This window comes from Pleurodeles waltl, chromosome 4_2, assembly GCF_031143425.1.
Source record: "Pleurodeles waltl isolate 20211129_DDA chromosome 4_2, aPleWal1.hap1.20221129, whole genome shotgun sequence".
In the NCBI taxonomy this organism is placed as follows: Eukaryota; Metazoa; Chordata; class Amphibia; order Caudata; family Salamandridae; genus Pleurodeles; species Pleurodeles waltl.
In genome coordinates this window covers 745,376,616-745,391,195 of record NC_090443.1, presented here as the reverse complement: position 1 = coordinate 745,391,195, position 14,580 = coordinate 745,376,616, and the positions used below count along the sequence as shown (strand labels likewise).

The following is a 14,580-nucleotide window of genomic DNA, read 5'->3' as shown; positions in this document are numbered from 1 at the left end:
CTGCACTGACCTGATGAGCGCTCCCTCAATGTTCTGAGGAGTAAGCGCAATTACCCAGGAGTGGTATGTCCTTTTGCGACCTGCTGCGCGCAAACAGTGCAGGCGGGAGCTGAGGAGCAACCTTTGCTACCGACATGTTGCAGAGTCAACAGGGAGGATGCTTGATAATGCGACTCCAGAAGCTGCACCACTGCGCCACTGCCTGCAGGGAGAAGAACAACATGCTTCCCCAGCTAAGCCAATTGCCAATGGTGCTCCTGTCTGGTCTGGCACTACCCTACTCCAACGAGGGAGCAGGTCTGCCGTGACGCAAAGACCGTGCTCTTCAGGAAGAAGGTATTCCGAGTGTGCCCTTGAGTTGGTGCTGTGACATGCTTGTGGGTGGCTGGTTTCATTTTAAAAAAGGAAGACGTGGGCCGAGTCAGGTCCTCTGAGCACCCCACATGCTTCTATCAAATGATATGAACTGACTTTAGGAGGCATGGTTCTGGCTCCACACTGATGGAGTTCATTACTGTGGAGTCTTCTTTGGCTGTTCTATAAGGGAAGACTCTAGATTACTGTAATGTACGTATCAGGGGCACAGATGCCCCTGTGCTCGATTTTAAACCCATTATTACCGTATCTCTACTAATAGGAGGACAGGTAGACCTATGTCTGTACTTGCCATCTGGGAATCATATATTTCACTGCTACATGTCATGCATTACTGGTTTGTGATCTATCTCATTTTGATTCTAGCAGTATCAGGATAACGAGTAAGGTCTCAATACTTGCATAATGTGCAAACTTATCTTGCCTCATGTGCTTATGGTGATACCTAGAAATGTAGGTGTTTTAATATAACATTTCATGCCCTAATGTACGTTGCATTCACCTTACATTGGCCTGAGTTGATGCACGGTACTTATGAATTGTGACATTGTGGTTCTTAAGATAGGTGCAATATAGAAATATTTTTTCATATAATCATGTGTGGCGTCACTTTTGTGGTATCTTTATTGTGTCACTGGCGTGAGTGTGCTGCACAAACGCCTTTCATATTGCCTCTGGGGATAAGCCGGATTGCTCTGCACCAGGCTACCAGAGTGTGAACACGTTATCTTTGGCATGTAACTTACCTGCCCTGTCTAGAGTGGTGGGTTCTGCCCTGCTTAGGTGCATACCCTAGCCAACAAAAGACCGTATTTCTAACACAGCATAATCCCAATTAATCTATAAAAGTAATTTCTGCACAAATCCAACAATACTGTTCCTTCATGTCAATATGTACAAGCACAATTCCGTTAAACCACATGCTACCATCATATACCATGAGGCCTTAAATATTGCTAACTAATTGAGACCGACCAGATAATTCTGACCAGATGCATGAGATTAAGATCCCACTCAAAGGCCAATTTATTTTCTCCTGATTGCCTAACATGGGGCACCTTTGGCTCCCAAAACCCATTTCTGATCCCACTGCTCACAGGCTAAGTTGTCTGTAACGACCCTATTTTTTAGAAGCACTTCATAAATGGCAGCTGTTTGAAAAACCTGTAACTCCCCCAGACTAGATCGCCCTGATTTGCTAAGGTCATTAATTTCCTTGACTGCCTGGTGGTCTCACACAGATCACTCTTAAACATATTTTAATTATAAAGCCACTATAACATTTCCTGTGTCCTCTTCCACCTTTTCCCCGCAGATCTCTAAATCTTTACTACAAAGAGGCTTGAGGTAATAAAGACATTCTCTTGGATAATATAGAAATGATTGAACAACCAATCTTTGCTTATAGCCCCCAGCCTTAACTTTAGCCCTAATATTGACTTACTAAGCCAATTTTGAAGTTTACTTTTAGGTCCCCGAATCCATATAACCTTTGGCAATCAAGGAATGGTCTCATATATACTAAAAAAGGGCCCAATGATTAGGAGAGGCACCCCTATACCCACCTCCCCTATTGTCAGTCTTTACTTTTTCAAAATACCAAAAGCCTGATGAGCCTAGTCTGTGCTTATAAGTCAGTCTGACATACTCTTAGCCTAAGAAGACTCCAGTATTAATGAAGATACAACCAGGAAGCACATACATTCAATTTTAACTATTTCATTCTAAAAGTGTGTGATGTATATGAATAAGTAAAGAATGGCAGTGACATTTCAACACTGTAATATATATGAACGTGAAAATTAAATGTTGGTTGAGACCATTCTTACCAATCGTCATACCATTTTGCGGAGAAGAAGACCCCAACCACTCTTTGTGAATGCAAAATGTCACTACCCATTCTACATATAAATCTTTATCTCTAGACATTGTATATGGCACAGAGACTGCTGCGCCTGTGGTGGGTTCTGCCCTGCTTAGGTGCATACCCTAGCCAACAAAAGACCGTATTTCTAACACAGCATAATCCCAATTAATCTATATAAGTAATTTCTGCACAAATCCAACAATACTGTTCCTTCATGTCAATATGTACAAGCACAATTCCGTTAAACCACATGCTACCATCATATACCATGAGGCCTTAAATATTGCTAACCAATTGAGACCGACCAGATAATTCTGACCAGATGCATGAGATTAAGATCCCACTCAAAGGCCAATTTATTTTCTCCTGATTGCCTAACATGGGGCACCTTTGGCTCCCAAAACCCATTTCTGATCCCACTGCTCACAGGCTAAGTTGTCTGTAACGACCCTATTTTTTAGAAGCACTTCATAAATGGCAGCTGTTTGAAAAACCTGTAACTCCCCCAGACTAGATCGCCCTGATTTGCTAAGGTCATTAATTTCCTTGACTGCCTGGTGGTCTCACACAGATCACTCTTAAACATATTTTAATTATAAAGCCACTATAACATTTCCTGTGTCCTCTTCCACCTTTTCCCCGCAGATCTCTAAATCTTTACTACAAAGAGGCTTGAGGTAATAAAGACATTCTCTTGGATAATATAGAAATGATTGAACAACCAATCTTTGCTTATAGCCCCCAGCCTTAACTTTAGCCCTAATATTGACTTACTAAGCCAATTTTGAAGTTTACTTTTAGGTCCCCGAATCCATATAACCTTTGGCAATCAAGGAATGGTCTCATATATACTAAAAAAGGGCCCAATGATTAGGAGAGGCACCCCTATACCCACCTCCCCTATTGTCAGTCTTTACTTTTTCAAAATACCAAAAGCCTGATGAGCCTAGTCTGTGCTTATAAGTCAGTCTGACATACTCTTAGCCTAAGAAGACTCCAGTATTAATGAAGATACAACCAGGAAGCACATACATTCAATTTTAACTATTTCATTCTAAAAGTGTGTGATGTATATGAATAAGTAAAGAATGGCAGTGACATTTCAACACTGTAATATATATGAACGTGAAAATTAAATGTTGGTTGAGACCATTCTTACCAATCGTCATACCATTTTGCGGAGAAGAAGACCCCAACCACTCTTTGTGAATGCAAAATGTCACTACCCATTCTACATATAAATCTTTATCTCTAGACATTGTATATGGCACAGAGACTGCTGCGCCTATCATTTATTTCAAGAATTAGACAGTGGCTGGGAAAGGACACGAGGACGCTGTATGCAAGGGCTCATCTCAAGCATTTATGTGGCACGCTTTCCTAGAACGTCTCTGCGCATGTGCAGTTTATTCTCTAGAATATCTTAGTGAAGTATTGGCTCACAGGCTGCTCCCTCTGCTTTGGAATCTGATACATATAGATCAATGCAGTTTTGTGCCACGCCGCAGTGCATCACTTTATAATAGACGCCTCTATCGGGCGATGGAAACAGCACATGATATCTTCCCGAATGCCGGCTGTTTAACCCTAGACTTCCAACAGGCCTTTGATTCTTTAGACTGGGATTATATATATGTTTACAGTTCTGTAGACTTTCAATATACCCCTTGCATTTATAAATTAGGTTAGACTACTATATGCGGTTCCGACAGTGAGGTTCCAAACAGGCTCGCATATTTCCACAGAATACAAAATAGGAAGGGGGATTAGGCAGGGGTGCCATTGTCACCACTGTTATGTGTGCATGCCATGGAGGAGTTAGCGCAAAAGCAAAAAATTCAGCAAGAAGCGGCGGATTGGTGCAGCAAGAGTGGTCCCCAGACACACGCAATTTGCTTATATGCTGATGACATGCTAGTTTACGTCTGAAATCTCTGTTCATACTTGCAACCAGTTGCTACCCTCTTGAAAACATCAAATGTTTATCTGGCCTATCGTGGCAAGTTGTATGCGTTCTCTTTTCAAGATACCATCTTAGGTTATACAATCGCAATAGGGGAACAAACAGTGCCTGTGGCGCAAAGCATATTTCGATATCTGGGCATTCAGGTCTACAGGTCCTGAGCAGACCTATTGGACGAGAACCTTATTAAGGCTGTCTCTTCACTCCGGGCGCAGGTAACATTCTGGATCATCCTGCCCTTCTCGTGACAGGTCGCCTTGCCCTTTCGAAAATGGTAATTCTACCCAAGTTGCTTTACTATTTTGTTAACCTTCTGGTAATATTCCCATGTAACGTTTTACTACCCTAGATTCTCTCCCACTTGACCTCATCTGGGGCTCCGGGAGGAGGTGTGTTAGCCCTCAGAAGCTACAATTAAAGCCGGACAGTGGCAAATTGGGAGCCCATGATTTTTGGTCCTTTTGCTTTGCAGCCCAACCGCAATGGCTTTCTCACTGGTTGACTGGAATACACCTGCAGAAGATAGATTACTCGCTGCTGCGTGCGGGCCATTTGAACAACTTACTGCTACCAGGGGTCGAGCACCCCCCCACTCTCCTCCTACTCCTGCGCAACGCCCTGCGATATTGGGGAGCCGCACTCCGCTCCACCTGTGAAATCACATCTTATGCACCAAACATACCTCTATGTGGCATGCCTACTCCATTAGGCAGACTTACAGCAGCGAGATTAGCACCATCGATGGAAGTTGGGGGTTTATATAGTTGGCGATTTATTTGAGGATGGCAAGCTACTATCCTATTAAGACTTTTCACAACTTCACGGACTACCAGGGACTCTTTTCCTTACACATGCTAACATTGCACGTTATAGTCATCTACACTGGTCGCCGACGGGTGCAGGACCAACCACACATTCGTCTGTCCAAGCAGTACACGACATAGGAACTGGTAGGCATTTCGCTAAATGGATCTACAGGGGTATACGTTCCCACTTACATGTCTCACTCACACCGCTGAAGGCTAAGTGGGAAATGGACCTCGGCCGTGAACTACATGACAAGGAAAGGAAATTCTTGTTGGAATATCCAGGTTCAATACCCCGCAACACGAGTTCATTCAGTTCTCGTTGTTGCACAGGGCATATCTTACAGCTTCAAACCTTTACATGATATTCTGTACCCACCTTGCCACATGCCGCACTGCCACACAGATGGTGCAGACACTGCACATGTTGTGGTCCTGTCCCTTCCTGCTTCCCAATTGGGGTGACATCAGGACAATTCTCGTCTCCCTTATGGGACATTCCTACTGGGACACAATGGAACACTGCGTTTTGGGGCTCAACCTTAGACACAAAACATTAAAAACTGAAACAAGATATAGAGGCCTGGCCATTCTTTTGTCCAAATGACAGATAACGTGCCGTTGAAAATCCTCCTCCGCACCTTTAGCCATGGGATGGGGGAAAAAGCTTAGGAGATGGGGGTCCGCTGAAAGCTTTCCACTCCATAGGAAAGAATACTGGGGGCTACAGAAATGGCCCATAGACATGGAATGGGATACCATCCTAGAAAGATTCAAAGCAGAAGGGGAAGACACAGACTAATCCTGCGCAGTTATGTTGATGTTCTTGTTCAGCTCTGTCATTACTGAGCTCCCCTCCAGCCTCCCCTTCTTGCGTGATGCACATGGGGTAGATATTCTGTCAGTTAGACAATGGGACCTTATCTATTTCTTCTCCAAATTGTGAAGTGCTGGTGATATGGCAGATATATTTATTGTTTGGGGGGTTAGAGGTAGAGGGTTTTGTTTCACAGACATGTACAACCTCTTGGAGCACGGTTACCCACATTGTCATATTTCATAATTGCATAATGAAATGACTGCCTGACGTTGCATTAACTAGGACAAATATACAGCATCTGTACTTCATGTGCATTACATCAGATGCAACCTCTGGCTGGCACTATATGCCAATTTTATACATGTCTTGTTTAGGTTACTTTGATAACCCAATAAAATATATTTAAAAAAAAATCACAGATCATGCTTGACATTTGTTCTATGTGTCTTGATGAACAACAACAAAGCTTCTGTTGAATGATCTGTCTGAGTATTGTTGAATCTATAACTCTGTTTATTGTCTGTATCACCACTCGGAAACTGAAACCTGAACTTTTCACTAACATTTCTTGTAGCTTAAAGCAGCAATTTCATCTCTGCACTCACTGGCTTGGGTGCTCCACCTCGTAGATATTATGCCTGGATCTTAGAACATCCCAACTAATGGTCATATCAGGTGCCAGTGGAGACTACAGGTATACAAGAATCCAGTGCTATACCACACAAAACTATCTCTGTCAATCTCTGCAACCCAGATCTAAAAGCCTTAGGTGATCTGCGTGTTTAGTGATTTGGTTACATGTAGTTTCAAATACACTCATATTAATTCCTATTGATTGTTTTAACAACCTACTTCTAAATGCACATTTGCCACACCCCCTCATGATGTTAACTCTCTTCCCCATTAATCTATTCTCCTCCAGTCATCTAGTTTGTGTGTAAGAATAAATGCCATATACGTTGTTTTGCTTACAATGCTCCATGAATTTAGTACAGAGGAATACTCACAATTCAATACCTGTAACCATGTCAAAGTTGAGCAGGACTGGATCCTTTTGAGCAACCGAACCTTTGTAGAGCGTGACTGACAAATATCTTGTGCTGGGCTGGAGATAGTCACAAGGGAGGGGCGCCAGTGTATGCCTAAAATACATAAAATGAGTGAACATGTAAGTGAATTTAGGAATACCGTCCATACATCACATATATGTAGTCTTAATAAAAAATCTAATGACAAATATGCAATGAACATAAATCTTCTGGAATCAAGGAAGAACTTGTTTAAGCACCATCACCACTTTTATATATGGCCTAGTGACAGGTGTAGCTGTCTGCCAGCCTCACGTAGTCAGCATTATCATTGGAATAATAATAATAGTAATAGAAATAGAAATCATCCTCCTCCTCATCAGCATCATATACGAAGGAGCCAGCCGCTTTCAGACACTGATCAGTTGAAGTGCCATTCAAATGTTGGCTCGCCCACAGGAAAGCATACAGGCAGTAGAAAATGGGTGAGCCCCCTTCAGAAGCTGGCTTTGTTGGAAATGTCAATTTGTTGGGTCACCTTCTGCTTGTTTATGTGTTTCCTCATTGGGAGCACTGAGATGCAAAAGGATACTTCTTTGAGACGTCCCTATAACTCCCACACACCAACACAGTCCATCTCATTAGAGCCCGCATATAAAAAAGATAGGCATGCCCAATCATTTTATTTTCATTACTGCCTGAAAGTTGTTCATAATGAAGAACTCCACAGTAGGTGCTTTTAAACCTGTAAGATCTTTTAAATTTCAGCACCACTAAGCTTGGCACCAGGTGCCCTGGCACCGGTTGCAGGGATCTAAAGCAGGCCATGCTCACGGGATCTGAAAGTGGTCATTCCAGGACCCCCATGTCTTGGTGTATTTATTTGGACAACCTAGCGATCTGTAAACTGCCTCCTCAACAATTGCCCAATAGTCCAGTCCCCTCAGGCATTTCTGGATTGGTGGGGACGCTTTGGATCGCCAGTATTTAGCAATGTCTGTTTTTGGACTTAATCACCCAATGTCTCCCTGAAGGCTGTCCCATCTCGGAACTACTGACAGTCGTGCCATTTTGTGGTTTAGCACTATTGAGAAGCCTATTACCTCCTGTAATTTTGAGAGAATTCTGTTGCAGCAAGTGTGTATGGTCGGGCATTCCCAAATAATGTGTATCTAGTTGCCCATAGGAGTTGCACATCTAGGGCACTCATGACTCATTTCCCTTTCCATTTACCGTAAACTGCGGGGTGTAGAATAAGCTCTGTGAAAATATTTAGGTTGGATTAATGAAAGATGTGCTGGAATCCCTTACCGCTTGGTTGCTAGTCTGCCGTCTACTGAGTCTTCCTCATCTATTTCACCAAAGTCTGTGGTATACCCTTCTCGCCAAATTCCCCCATTGTAAGTCTGGCCTCCAGGAAGTTGTACTCAGGGAGTGGATTAGGATCCCTCCCTAATTGTTCTAGGACATGTCTCAATTGTTAAATAAAGGAAAAACTTGAATCAGTGAAAGCCGTATTCCCAGCTCCATTGCTCAAAGGAGAACGTTTGTCTGTGTGTCCAGGCGTCCTCTAGCTTGGAGATACCTATTTTGTCCCATCTCTGAAGCCCCTATAACTGTGTTATGTACGTGAGACACCATACCAGCCATAGGCGTGTTTCCCTGGTGATCTTCCTACTTCACCCTATCCACTTCAGGGCCCTGCATTTGATGGGGACAGCCGTGATCGGGGGCATCTCCGAAGGGACCCCAGTGTCATAGAGCCATGACCAGGTGGCAGATCCCCGGAACTCCACTATTTCCAATTAAGTGTCCGAGTTGTTCCTGACTCCTAATATCCAGTCATTAATTGAAAGCATTTGGGCTTCCCAGTAGTAGAGTTGTATGTCTACTGCCCCCATGCCCTTATCGAGTGGCGCTTGAATACAATTTTTGTGTGCGATTTTCATGGGTTGGGAAGCCTCTCCAGTCATAACCATTAATCTCAGTTTGTTGCTTGCCAACCTATTTGGATGGTATCTTGTGTGGTTAGTTCTGAAAGGTGTAAAGCTGTTGGGGAAGTGCTATCATCTTGAGTAGAGCAATGTGATCCAACAGATTGAGGAGGAGTGTACTCCAGTGTGCCATGTGGTACCCAACCTTGCGCTCAAGGGGAACTATGTTGAACTCCCAACATATCTTTGGGTCTCTTGATACCTGCACCCCCAAAGAAGTAAATGGGACCTGCATACACTGAAAATCAGGATGTTTGTATGGCTCTCCCATAGGGGGTCAACAAAGGGGATCATTCGGAATTTACCCCAATTATCCGGGAGGTCCACTGCATCTCTACATACCTGCAACATATGAATTAACAGGGGGAATCAAGATTTCAAATCTCCGTACAAATATTAGGTTGTCGTCTGGATAGAGTGAGCTACAACTCTTTGAGCCATTGGCCCATCGCAGTCCCCATATTTGTGCCTCGAGCCTGACCCATTCTGCCAGTGGCTTGGCTTCTGGGGCAAAGAATAGGGAGACAGGGGACAACCCTGCCTGGTACACCTCTGTATTAAGAACTTCTGAATCAGCGCACCATTCACGCTCACCCTTGACCACGGACCGCCGTAGAGTGGCTGAATACTCTTTCAAAAGTAGGCACCAAAGTTCATGCGTTTCAGGACTGAGTGTAGGAAAGGCCATTTGACTGAGATGAATGCTTTCTCAAAGTCTAGCTGGGCTACTAAAGTTGTTTCAAATAGGTCGTACTACTGTAGTATATAGTGGAGTTATCAAATGCTGTGTCTCATTCACCTAGCCAGCATGAAGCCATTTTGGTTCTTGTTAATAAGGAAGTGTATCACCTTCCCCAGCCTTTAGGCTAGTGCCTTCATCAGTAGTTTGGCCTGAACATTGATCAAAGAGATCAGACTGTCAAAGCACGGTCCTTAAGAGGTTTTTTTTTTTTATTGGGGAGCACCATCACCATGGCGACACATACATCTGGGAGGAGGGCTCTTACCCGAAGGACTTCATTGAGCGTTTCTACCATCTGGGGTGTCACAATGGAAGTGAATTTCTGGTAGAATTCCACCAGGTAGCCATTAGGTCCTGCTGCCTTTCCCGTGGGAATGCTCTTTTCGACCAAGAGGAGTTCCTCCCCCATAAGTGGCAGGTCCAAGCCCATCTTGCTCTCTATAGAAATCTTGAAGACTATCAAATCACATATAATGGGGTGCTCTGACTCCAGTGCAGTGATTAGGCAGGATAGATATAGGGATGGCACTGGCCATCCCTTGAGCTTGGCGGATCATTTTGCCATTAACTTCCCAGTCTGGAATCAGCCTCCTTCAAAGCAAGCCAAAAGGTAAGCTTACCCAAATGATTCCTGACTTCATATTTGCGATGTTGCATCACCGTCAGTGACGCTTATGTTATTTCTATTAACTGCTGTTTTAATGGAAGTAGGACAGCTTTCAATTGCCACAGTCCCTCATATGTTGAGGAGAGCTATCTGGCTTCTAAGTTTTGAAGTTGCTGCTCTAAGGAGTGACGTTCTCTACCCCGGTCTCTCCGTTTTCCCACAATATAAGAGATTATCTGGCCCTGTATCACCGACTTCATGCATCCCAAAAGATAACATGGGACATGTCTGGGGAGGTATTAATCTTGGAGTGTTCCACAATACCCTTTCCAAAGTGTATGCAGAAATCTGGATCTGTGAGCCAGCCCACGTGGAGTTGCCATGGTCTAATCCTCCTAACACAGATTTTAATGACAATGAATAGTTCTCTAGAAACTGGCCGGATGACAGGTATTTGGATCTGATCTATTGGAGAGTTAAGTAATGTCTGAAGAGAAATCTATGTCATGATTTTGGAGGGAGATCTAAGTCTATTTTTACACCCTACCTTAAGTAATTAGGGTTTTCACGCATGCTTCTACAGAACTCTGCTACCGTCTCACATGGCTGGTAATGCTTCTTGTAAAGTCTCGGATATTCTGGAATCTCCACTCAAAGCACATTCATGATCAGATTTCCCACCTTGTAATAACAGACCTGAGACACTCTTAAGCTTATTGTAATGTGCTCCAGAAAAGAGGTCACTGTGCTGCCTTTGTCTCAACCATGTTGTTCACATGTTCAGAAGAATATATGAATTACCTTATCTGGTAGTTTTTTTTTAACTGCATTGCACCTTCTCCTCCTTCCTTTCTTGTGCTTAAGGGCTATGTAACACAGCGCTCCAAAGAGCAACAAAGTAACAAGCTATATTGCTTTGGTCAAAAAGAAAAAAAAGAAAATGCTCTGAATAAAATGTCATCGTAAATGGGGACTGAAAAAGGGTCTGAGAGTCTGGCGGTCCGTTCCGCTCCTCCGGCGGTGGCGGTAGAAACCACCAACAGAGGAGCGGTCTAGACTGCCAAATAATGATTCAAACGAAACACACACATCCCGCGAACCACCCACCGCCAGGAGAGGAGTGCAGACGACGACGACAGAGTCCGTCCACAGGCCGTCGGAAAGGCCCAACCCGCCCATCAAATTATGAGCCACCATTCCGCCGCCAGTTCCGGGGAGGGAACCACTGGCATACAAAGCAAGGCGGAAATGAATCAAATATAAGGAACCATGCACCGGAGTCCCACAGAACGGGATGCGGCAGCCATGGATAGAGAGCTTTCAGGACCTTTGTGCATTACTGGATCCTGCCCTAACTCCGGGAAATCGTAATCAGCATGCCATTCCAACTGAAGTGCGGGTGCTCTCCGCATTCCATTTCCTGGCCACGGGCTCATTTCAAGTGACAGTAGGTAAGGGTGCTGGTTTTTCACAGCCAATGTTCAGCCAGGTACTGACAAGATTTCTGAATGCATTTGTACAACATCTGCAATCCTATGTGATGTTTCCCTAAAGTACTGACCTCCCTGCCATCAAGTCTGACTTCTATGCCTTTGCCAACATTCCCCATGTCATAGGTGCCATCGATGGCACACACATAGCTATCATCCCCCCCAAGAGTGAGTGAACAGGTATACAGAAACAGGAAGAACATTCACTCCATGAACATCCAATTGGTATGTACTGCAGACCAGTACATTTCCCATTTGAATGCCATGTTTCCAGGTTCAGTCCATGATTCATTTGTGTTGAGGAACAGTAGTGTGCCACAGAAGATGGAACAACTACAAAAGGACAGAGGGTGGGTCATAGGTAAGTTTGACTGTCACTAACTGACACATTGCAGAAAACCAGCCTGTCTGACTAAGGGACAAAATGATGAGTCTGTATTGCACCATTTTGTAGGTGATTCTGGCTGTCCAAACGTGCGTTGGCTCCTGACACCAGTGAGGAATCGAAGGACGGATGCAGAGAGGAATTACAATGAGGCCCATGGACGTACTAGGAGGGTAATAGAGCAAACTTTAGGTCTCCTGAAGGCTAGATTCCGGTGTCTACATATCTCTGGGGGTTCCCTGGCCTATGGGCCTGATAAGGTGTGTAGAATAGTGGTGGCCTGCTGCATGCTGAACAAAGTGGCAGTGAAACATTCTATCCCTCTCTTGGAGGAGGAGGGTGCTGTAGGTCCTGATCAGCTACCTCAGAGAGGTGAGGAGAGTGATGCTGAGGATGAGGAAGGGGAAGATTCCAGGAACCAAATGATACAACTTTACTTCCAATAACTGTGTCGGACTTAAGCCTGTCATTGGGGTTAGTGACTAATACTGTCAGTGTGCTCTGTCATATGGGGGGGGTTGGTCATGATAGGCTATACATGGCCCACTTCTGCATGGTACTGACTGAAAATATATGCATTCCCTCCTTGCCACAATTTGGGCACACAGGACTACCATCATGCACAGAATTGACAATAAAGTTGTTCTCTGCCAGTTGCATCCATACTCCACTTTGTTCACAATTTAAGACAGGGGACAATGTTACAGGTGTGAATGTGTTTTATTGGTAGAATTGAGTGAATTGTGCTATTTACAGTGATGGGAGTCGTGAGGGTGGGGGGTCCTCAAAACCAACATGGTGGCAGCCTTGTTGGTAGTATTGTTGGGTCCATTTTGTCAAACAGTACTTCAAATTGGCCTCAGCTAAGTGTTGTTGGGGAATGGGTGGGATGGTTGCTTTGCATCTGTAGCAGAGTCAATTGTTGGAGAGGGCCATGTCCTTAGCTGGCTTTCCAGTGCCATTTCTTGGCCTGAGAGTACGTTTGGACGCCTGCTGTGGAGCTTCTTGGGGTGACATGGATGGCCCTTGGATTTCCTGGGAGGGTAGTTCCTGGGATGTTTCTGCTGCTTGGGTTATCTGATGCTGGTGGTCCAGGGCTGTTGTGGGGGCCTCTTGTCAGGTGTGGGTGTCAGACTGGTTTTTTGATCAACTGCAACAGTGCTCCTGCTATGGTGGCCATTGTGACATTGTGCTCTTTCTACTGTTCCATGGCCTGTTGGTGTTGTTCCTGCTGCATCCTCTGACTTTGCTCCAGGATGGACACAATCTGTGCCAACCTGTCTTGGGTATGTTGGTAGGCCCTCGGTATACCTCTGAAATAATGTCCTGGGCTGCTGCATCCATCCTGTGGCTTCCCCCCTGGCCCACTGGGACCCTTGCACTTGCCCTAGGCCCCTGTGCCTGTGTCCCTGGCACAGGTCTGGCAGTACCACTTGTACTGGGGCCCTCGCCTTCCTGCATGTTGGGAGTGGGAGACTGTGGCCTCTGTACCTGTATTCCACCAGTCTGCGCCCTGGTGTGGGTACGCCTGCCCTGGGCTGCTGGTCTTGACTGGGCGGTAGGGGTGACAGTGGTTTCCTGGGTGGGGGCTGCTGCATGGTGAGAGTCCAGGACTGTGTGAGGGGCCTGCCTGCTCATCAGTGACCAGGGATCCTTTGCCAGTGTCTTGTGAGGTGCCTCTGTCTCCCTGGAGGGCAGTGGCACTCCTTGTCCCGTCTGTTAGGGTTGCATGGGTGGTGGTGCCTGTTGGGGGACATAGACATGTCTGTTACATATGCATGAAGGTTTGAGGTGTACAGGACTGGGCAATTTTGTGCTAGTGTTACTTTCAGTGGTCTTTCAGGGTGCCTTTGTGAGGCTGACATTGCATTTCGCGCCAGTGTGGGGTTGCATTGTGGTGGGGGTATTCTTCCATTGTAGGTACGTACAGGGGTGGGTGGCTGTGCACAGAGGGGAGTGATGTGGGCCTGTTAGTGGGTTTGAGGTCATGCAGGGTGGTGGATGTAGTGGGTAATGGCTGGGTGGGGTGTAGGTCCAGGTGGGTGTGAGTGGGGTGGGGTGGTGCATGCATTGTAGCTGTGGTGGATATGGGGTAATTGTAGATGACTTACCAGAGTCCATTCCTCCAGTGAGTCCTGTGAGTCCCTCTGGGTGCAGGATGGCCAGTACCTTTTCCTCCCAGTTGGTGTAGTCGGTGGTGTTGGTGGTGGTCCTCCCCCAGTCTTCTGCACTGCGATGTGATGCCTGGATGCCATGCCCCGGACCTTCCCCCGCAGGACGTTCCATCTCTTCCGGTTGTCATCCCTGGTGTGTGGATGGTGTCCCACTGCATTCACCCTGTTCACAATGGTCTGCACAGCTCCGATTTCCAGCCGATGGGTGTGTGCTGCACCTCGGCCAGAAGATTTGTGGCTCCACCTTCAAGATCTCATCCACCATGGTCCTTAACTCCCTTTCGGTGAAGCGTGGATTTTTGGGACATGGTGAGTGTGGTGGATGGTGT

General features: G+C 45.5%; 1 protein-coding gene across 2 annotated transcripts in view; it reads right to left on the bottom strand.

The window, feature by feature from the left end:
• HENMT1 (HEN methyltransferase 1) overlaps positions 1 to 14,580 on the bottom strand; it is a 436,221-nt gene that overhangs the window by 123,385 nt on the left and 298,256 nt on the right. For both annotated transcript variants that reach the window (XM_069232403.1, XM_069232404.1), the window contains exon 4: positions 6,839 to 6,973. In XM_069232403.1, the coding sequence (XP_069088504.1) occupies positions 6,839 to 6,973 (135 nt within the window). The remainder of the gene's footprint in view (positions 1 to 6,838; positions 6,974 to 14,580) is intronic.